General features: G+C 43.2%; 1 protein-coding gene across 1 annotated transcript in view; it reads right to left on the bottom strand.

Annotated features, from left to right (window-relative positions):
* Nucleotides 1–1,044: 1,044 nt before the first annotated feature.
* Nucleotides 1,045–7,830, bottom strand: part of cfap91 (cilia and flagella associated protein 91) — a gene marked incomplete at both ends in the record, with an annotated part of 30,247 nt that continues 23,461 nt past the window's right edge. The window contains 3 exons of the mRNA XM_080838489.1: nt 1,045–1,319; nt 2,617–2,708; nt 5,782–5,930. Of these exons, the coding sequence (XP_080694615.1) occupies nt 1,045–1,319; nt 2,617–2,708; nt 5,782–5,930 (516 nt within the window). The remainder of the gene's footprint in view (nt 1,320–2,616; nt 2,709–5,781; nt 5,931–7,830) is intronic.

Genomic DNA, 7,830 nt, shown 5'->3' with positions numbered 1-7,830 from the left:
CGACCTGCCATAAATATCACGATACCCGATACTTACGATACAATGCCACAAATACGATACGATACTGGCATAGGCTACTGCAATTATAGATAAATATGTATAGTGTTTTCTCAATACAGTTTAATTTTGTCAATGAATTGGGCTACGTTCTTGCAGCTCCCCTGCGATCAGTGGTACTTGTCCCTGGAGAAGTGGGTATACTCTTATTTTTTTTAAGCAGCCCATACAAGATAAACGCCCTGTTTTGAGAAGTGGGTATACTCAGTGCTGACTGAAAAATAAGTGGTTATACTCCGTATACCTGCGTATACCCTGGACTACACCACTGCCTGCGATCACTTGCTGTCTGTGACAGCGCCATTCAGTTAATGCTTGCACGCAGCCTGTCAGGAGTGCTCTCTGATTGCTCGTTATTTTAATGAAGTATCGATACTGAAAATCTGCAAAATCGTATAATTTTTAACGTGAAGGTACCACATTCTAGTTTCGACACACGTGCAACTTTAAACCATGCCATGTTTTAGGCACCTGTTGCAACGAAATTACACCTAAAACGGGTGCTAACATAGTACATCTGACCCTCAGTGTGTGCATCCCACATCCTCAAGTGTTCACTTGTGGGAGGAGTTCTGCCTTCATGAACCATTGGAATAGTTCAGATACTATACATCAAAATCCCAGCTCTTTAATTGCTTTAGAACATATTCAAGCCACATTTCACCACTATTTTCCCTAGGTGAACTCCGCTAAGTAGGTCTGGCCCTGTAGGACCTGTGGAGTTATGATGATTCAGCAGTGCAAATTAACCAAATTAACCAGACATTAAACAGTTAGACCATTTTAATGTCACCACTGATTACTACCTCCCGCATGTCAAAAACTACCGTGATTTAATGTGTCAACATCCGATTGTTTTCTTTCACAAAAGAACACGTTCATGTAATTTTTAATGTCACTCTTAAAGAATTCGATGTTTAGCCACCAGGAGATCAACATCGTTCCTGGCCCTCTGCTTCCTGCTGTCCCACATCACCAGCAGTCTCCTCAGGATTCGTCAGAAGGTCCTTCCTCTAACACGCTGGCTGATGGATCATGTGAGACGTCTGCTGATCCTGCGGTGGACGGGGTGGTGGTTAGGGCGACAGAGGAGCTGAGAACAGCCTGGTCCACCTGGCCAACCATGTCCTGCAGGAGCTGCCGGGAGGCGCGGTCCGAGGGGGAGAGGGGTCTCAGGGGCCTCTGTGGGGCAGCCGAGCCCTCTGTACCGCTGCAGATGATGGAGTGGGCCGCCTGGAGGTGCCGCCGCTGACTCTGCCTCACTGGGAAGAGGGAGATAGATAAGGGGAGAGAGAAAGGATAAAGGGAGATGGATAAGGGGAGAGAAAGAGGGGGGATAGAGCGAGATAGATACGGAGAGTAAGAATAGTGTGAGAGGTAGGGAAGAAGAGAGAGGTAGGGAGGGAGAGAGAGGTAGATAGACAGTGAAAGGTTATGAGGGCAAAGGGTGAATGTGTGTGTGTGTGTGTGGTGGGGGGGGGGGGGGGGGGGGGGGGGGGGGGGGGGGGGAATGGTTGGACAAGGGAGGGAAAAAGGTAGATAAAGACCGTTAAACATATTGTGCTTGTTTCAGTTGTTTATGTTGGTCTGATCTATGTGTGCAACCATGCTATACCAATTATACCAAATTAATTCTACAGGAAAGGATGCAAAGATAGAGTAGCAGTTGGGAGACAGAAGGGACAGAGAGAGGGACAGGGAAAGAGAGAGAGAGGGAGATGGATAGGGAGAGAGCTTAACGCTCTCCGGATATCAGATGTGCAGGCTCAGGTTAGAAACAGGAGGCGACAGCTGATGCGTGGGGAGCTTGTCTGGTACACGCACACACCTGTCGTCTAACCATGAATCTCCGTGGTAACAACCGTGGTTTAGTGATTTGGTGTTTTTTCTGGTGGGTGGATGGAACTACTGCTCTTGACCAACCAACAGTGTGATATACGACTGTGGTTCATCAAGGCTACTGTCGATATTGGAGAAACACCCTCCAGATCAGGTGTGGCTCTCCCACCGAAGCATATTCAGGTGTCCACTGAATTAGGTAACCAAGCCGGTGTCACAGTACTTAATGATAATACAGTGACCAAAATATGATACTGTTCAAAACAGCACAGCAGCAACCACACCAGTTAACCTAGCAACATCCTAGCAACCACTACCATAATGCCATATTATCGTTTGCAATGTGCAGCTTTGCACCTTGCGTGGTAGCCTCCATCGTCAGTGTGAATGGCTTTGTGTTTCTTTAATATTTGAATAAGTGCAAAGTTCAGAAAATTTAAAAAATAAGTGTCCTTTACAAAATCTACGCAAAAACGTTTGAAGTTTCTGCATTAAGAGGTTTGAGCTGAGTTAATCGCAGAAAAAGGTACAAAGAATAAAAAGAAGTAGAACCTACCTCTTTTCATGCACTGTAACTAGTGCAAGGTAATGTGTACAGAATGTTCTCAGAATAATTACAAAATTAAGTTCTATTCCAGACACAAAGAACTCCTTTAAGTGTAGATAATAGAACACTTTGTTGTGTGACATGAGCCACTAGCAACCCCCTCCCCAGCTCACCTCTGTCTCTGACGTACACCTTCTGGATCTCGGGCAGAAGGAAGCTGTAGACCAGCTCAGCGACGATCTCCTCGGACTGCAAAGCACCGCGTCTGCCAGAACACAGGCCACAGAGACACGCAGGATTAGACCTCCACAAGGACGCACACAGCAGACACCACTGGGATCACACTGGCAAACCTGGCCATTAAGTGGTCAAATACCATCTATTCAACAGGGCCCATTTCAGTTTATTTCAGTAACCGGTGCAACTCTCCCTGAAAGCCTTCTGATGTTACATCCAAACTGTACAGTATAAGAGCACAGGACTGGTGTGGAGGTCTAACGTAATTAAATTGTACAATCGCTGAGTGATTCTAAGCTTCAGCGAATTCAAGGCATTTCATTAAGGGTGTTTTAAAAGGCTGACCTTTCATTTAGTTCTTATGCTGATGTATTTGCTCTCTCAGTTATATTTGTCTGAGGATGTTCACCAGTGATGTACATTAGTGTGGAGTTTGGCCCAGAGATCCATATTAAGGAGGAAGCAACAGCATGGTGCCTGTGTAGAGTGCTTCTAGTCTGCTGTGTCATTATCTGTTCTGCCTAATGGACATGGATGCTGATGAATAATGTAGCCAAATGGAAACCAACCAACAAAAGCAACAGCCTGTTATGTGTAAGTAGCTGCCTGTAAAGATTTGTTAATTGTGTGAGTTTTTCCTTGACCTCGATACATAACTGCCACTCACAAATTGATCACCTGACAAAAGACAGTAGTATTGACTGGACTATGCTATTATATCATTAACGTCATAGTTTCTGGCATCATTTGTAAAATGTCATATGAATGACTGACTTCAGATCATCACCTATTTATTATTACATTAAGGAATATTCCAACTTCATAGTCCGTACATCCATTAAAAATCATGTTCAACAGAATCGTCTAAGCTGTGAGGATTCAGGACAGGAAAGATCCTAAAAGTGAGGCACCTGTTTGTAAAAATACCAGATAGGTAATGCCAATGTGACCTCTAATCATTCAATTACGTCAGTATCTACATTAAATAAAATACACTGGATACGATGCTTATATGGAATGGCCAACTTCCTTCCTTCATTTGAGATGCAAACTCAAAAGGACCACAATCTAATGGATGTCAGTCAGCAAATGACTGCCAGGGAAATTGTGGCGGGTGAAGTAGCCTACTCTTAAGACCTGCCAAAGACGCAAGTGAATTATCGTAAATGGTCATAATTAGGCCACGTTGCCTGCAGCTACTAATGGGACACAATGGACTTTTTTCTCTTAACCATTATAATCTGCACGTGTCAGGTTCCATTGATTGGCCAGTTTAATAAGGCTGTGGGTCGAAGAGGATTTCATTGTATTGAGTTCCAGCGCCTTCTGTGTAAGTGCAGACCCCTGCAGGTGTTACGGCAGCATGGTAAAGGGCAATGGTGACTCACGCACGATGCATGAACTAGGTGTCTTTCTTTCTGTCTTTTTGCTGCTCTCTGTCTCTGACTCATTCAAAAACCCTTCTTTCTTTCTTTATGTAGTTATTTTATTATTTCCCCCTTTTCATTTAACATTCTCTCACTCTCTCTGGCTTTATCTCTCTGTATTTTTCTCCAGTCTCTCTGTATCCTGCTCTACCCTGTTATTTTTTCTGTATGCCTTGTACCAAGATTATGCTTAATGTAGTGGTAAATTGGTAGTGCACAAAATTCACTTAGCTATCAGTAATATGGGCGTATGATGTATTGTAATTACGTCTCACATTCTGACATTCTGGAATATTCTGTGGTGTCACCATCTCTATCTGTCGAGATATGAATGAGTTGCTGTTGAAATCTGTGCATCACAAGCTTCATTAAGGCATTTAAACAAGTGTGACATTTACACAAAATGCTACAAATGGTATGTTTAATTAATCAGCATCCGATCAATTCGCCAATGTTCCACGTGTTGAGAATGATAATTAAAATAGGAATTTGACCAGGGTCTGCTAAACTGATAGGCTTTCCTATAAAACTGGACATCGTGTTGCTGGAGTAGATAATCGCTTCTCTTGAAACAGTCTACTTTTTCACCTGTCAGGTCGACCAATGCAGTAGAGTAGACAGAAAGCACTCCAAACTGCCCCGGTGGACAGTCTTTTAAAAAACAGTGCACTGCTTTTGATGAACCAAGGGGCTTTAATGTGTGGGATGGAGTTCAGTGTGACTCAGGGCACAATAGCAAAGAAGTCGTTTAGTAATCAGAAGTTTGCTAGTTCGATTCCTCACTGTCGAAGCGTCCTTGAGCAAGAAATGGAACCCTTAATTGCTCCTGATGAGCAGTGTGCCATCAGTGTAAAATGTAAAATGTGTATACATCCTCGTAAGTCTGCTAAATGACAAAATGGAAATTAAATGTAAGAAAGATTTAAATATTTGATCTGCATACTTTTGGCCGATGAGCTTATGAGCCTCTTGCTGTGTGTCAACAGTGTGTGTACAGTTAATCGACATCTCTAGTGCAGGAAGCAGGGGAATGGCCTGGTTAGAGCTTGTAGTTTTAACTATCTACTCTATGTTAGTTCTTCCCTCAGGAGCTGCACAAACCTACATTTTTGACTTCAAAATGGCTTGAATTGCATTTGAGAGTGCAATGTTTTGCAGAGTGAAGTGAGTGAAATATGAAGCGAGAACAAAGAGCATGGTGTTGGGTATGTGAGGTGTGTTTGTGTTGAGTGCTGGTGTTGGGGGTGTGTGTGTGTGTACAGGGAGCGTTGGTGTTGGGTGTGTGTGTATATGTGTGTGCAGTATTGGTTGGCTGTGTGAGGTGTGAGTGGGGAGCGTTGGTGCTGGGTGTGTGTTTGTGCAGTATTGGTTGGCTGTGTGAGGTGTGAGTGCGGAGCGTTTGTGTTGGGTGTGTGTGTGTGTGCAGTATTGGTTGGCTGCGTGAGGTGTGAGTGCGGAAGGTTGGTGTTGGGTGTGTGTGGAGTATTGGTTGTGTGTGTGAGGTCTGTGTGCGGAGCGTTGGTGTTGGGTGTGTGTGTGTGCAGTATTGGTTGGCTGTGTGAGGTGTGATTGCGGAGCGTTGGTGTTGGGTGTGTGAGTGGAGTATTGGTCGTGTGTGTAAGGTGTGAGTGCGGAGTGTTGGTGTTGGGTGCGTGAGCTGTGTACGGGGCTTACGTCTCTTCCACCACGTAGGCGACGTTGTTGACCTCCTCTGCCTGCCTCTGGATCTCCCCTCGTGCCTGAGCATCGGCCGTCCGCTCCACGGTGCCCAGGATGATGTCCTCCAGGTACAGGTCCACCGTGTCCTGATGCACCTTCACTACCTGGCCAGGTCACACAGAGGTCACACAGAGGTCACACACAACACAGGTGCGGAACTTAACAGGACTTGTAAGGAACTTAAAAGGAATCTGGTGACAGAAGTAAGGCAGGCCCCCCCAGGCTTGCCTCTTTAGAGAGTGTAGATTGATGATGTACATAATGCTTGTGGGTGTGTGGATATCAATGAGTTACTGTTTTTATCAGGCACTAGGCACAGTCATCTGAAATACCAGAGAAATCCTGAGCAACCAGCTCCGTTTGAGATTAGAGTCAGTTAAGGGTGGTCTGGATGACTGGCAAATTCATACACTTACTCAGATTTATGAAACATCATGTCTAATATATGATATAATCATATCCAATTTGTATCTCTCCAGTGCCGTTGATGTATAGTATGGTCTTGTTACTGTTACAGTTGAAGGTGAGAACTGAAATCAAAACCTACTTTTGGCGCTATAACTTGTGTGTCTGTCTCTGTTTGTACCTTCAGGTCTCTGATCCAGTTGTTTTAAGGATTGTGTGTATTATTCTGCTTCATTACTTAAAGGACACAGCAGATATTTGAGCCTAAACCTTCAGATCAAGCCATCAGACTCCTAAAGCTGCAGTATCTTTTTATTGTATTGCATTTGTCATTTTTTTATGGCTCTTGTAGGCTTAGGCACATAAATAAACACACACCAATATCCTTTCTACAGGTTATTTCTTCAAAGGTTAATTATTTTCATATTAAATATTTAATACAAAATAAATTGAGGAGACAGTATGACATGCTGGGGGTGTGGAGCCCGCACATACCTCACACCCGCGATAGAAAGCAAACAGTCTCAGGTTTGGAAACGTCTTATTGGCAAGTTATCCCCTGAACAAATATTGTGTGAACCTAAACCTGGGGGAAATGATTGTAGCAATGTTTTAAGAGGTGCATTTGGAATGCGTTCACCGCTATGATTTCTTACCATCTTTGTGATGTGACATTACATTGGTATTTGATTTGTTTGTGTGGCTTTGTGTGTTTGTTTGTGTGTGTGCATGGGAGTGTGTGTGTGCGTGTGTGTGTGTGTGTGTGTGTGTGTGTGTGTGTGTGTGTGTGTGTGTGTGTGTGTGTGTGTGCGTGTGTGTGTGTGCATTTGTGTTGGTGTTTCTTCCCTCCACCTCATAATTCAGTCTGGCCCATCTGTTTATTCACTGCTGACTCAATGCCTTTAAAATACACACCACAAATAATGTAACTGTCATTCGCTCAGTAACTTCCTTCCACTTCCTGTGTTTAGTTGTTCAAAGGAATTACCAGCACCTCACCATTCAACAGAGCAATGTTAGACAAGGACACCAGTAAAGAAATGATATAATAAAAGGAAAGAGTGAAAGAAAGATAGAGTGAAAGAAAGGAAGAAAGAACAAAAGGGAGAAGTAGACAGTATAAACTGCTTCCGGAGTTTTTAGGTACCCTGAGACCTTCTGACCAGGGTGGGAAATTTACATAATTTTTGTGGGGCAATTTTTGCCCCCACTTACTGAAATTCAGGGGCATTTAACAAAAAATTGGGGGCACTTTTAGAAACTTGTGAAATAACACTTAACCTTTGTTCAAAATAATAAACACACTTATTTAGGCTTACAGTATATGAGCAATTGTCATCAAATGGCAATGAGAAGACTATTAGGCAGTAGTCTACAAATCAAAATGTCTTATTTCTTTGTGGTTATTTATTGCTATTATTACATTCTTTTAAACAACTATTAACAATCGTTTTTTCTTTCTTTTTTATAATAATAATGTATTATATTTATGGATTTTTGTGTTACCTTTAATCATGTTGTACCTCCCATAGTAGGCCTACAGGAAATACAGATGGGACTAGTCAGCTAGCTTGCAAGCAAGCCTTTTTAGCTAACGCA

This window comes from Sprattus sprattus (assembly GCF_963457725.1).
Source record: "Sprattus sprattus genome assembly, chromosome: 5".
Lineage (NCBI taxonomy): Eukaryota > Metazoa > Chordata > Actinopteri > Clupeiformes > Clupeidae > Sprattus > Sprattus sprattus.
This window is presented reverse-complemented; position numbering and strand designations above follow the sequence as displayed.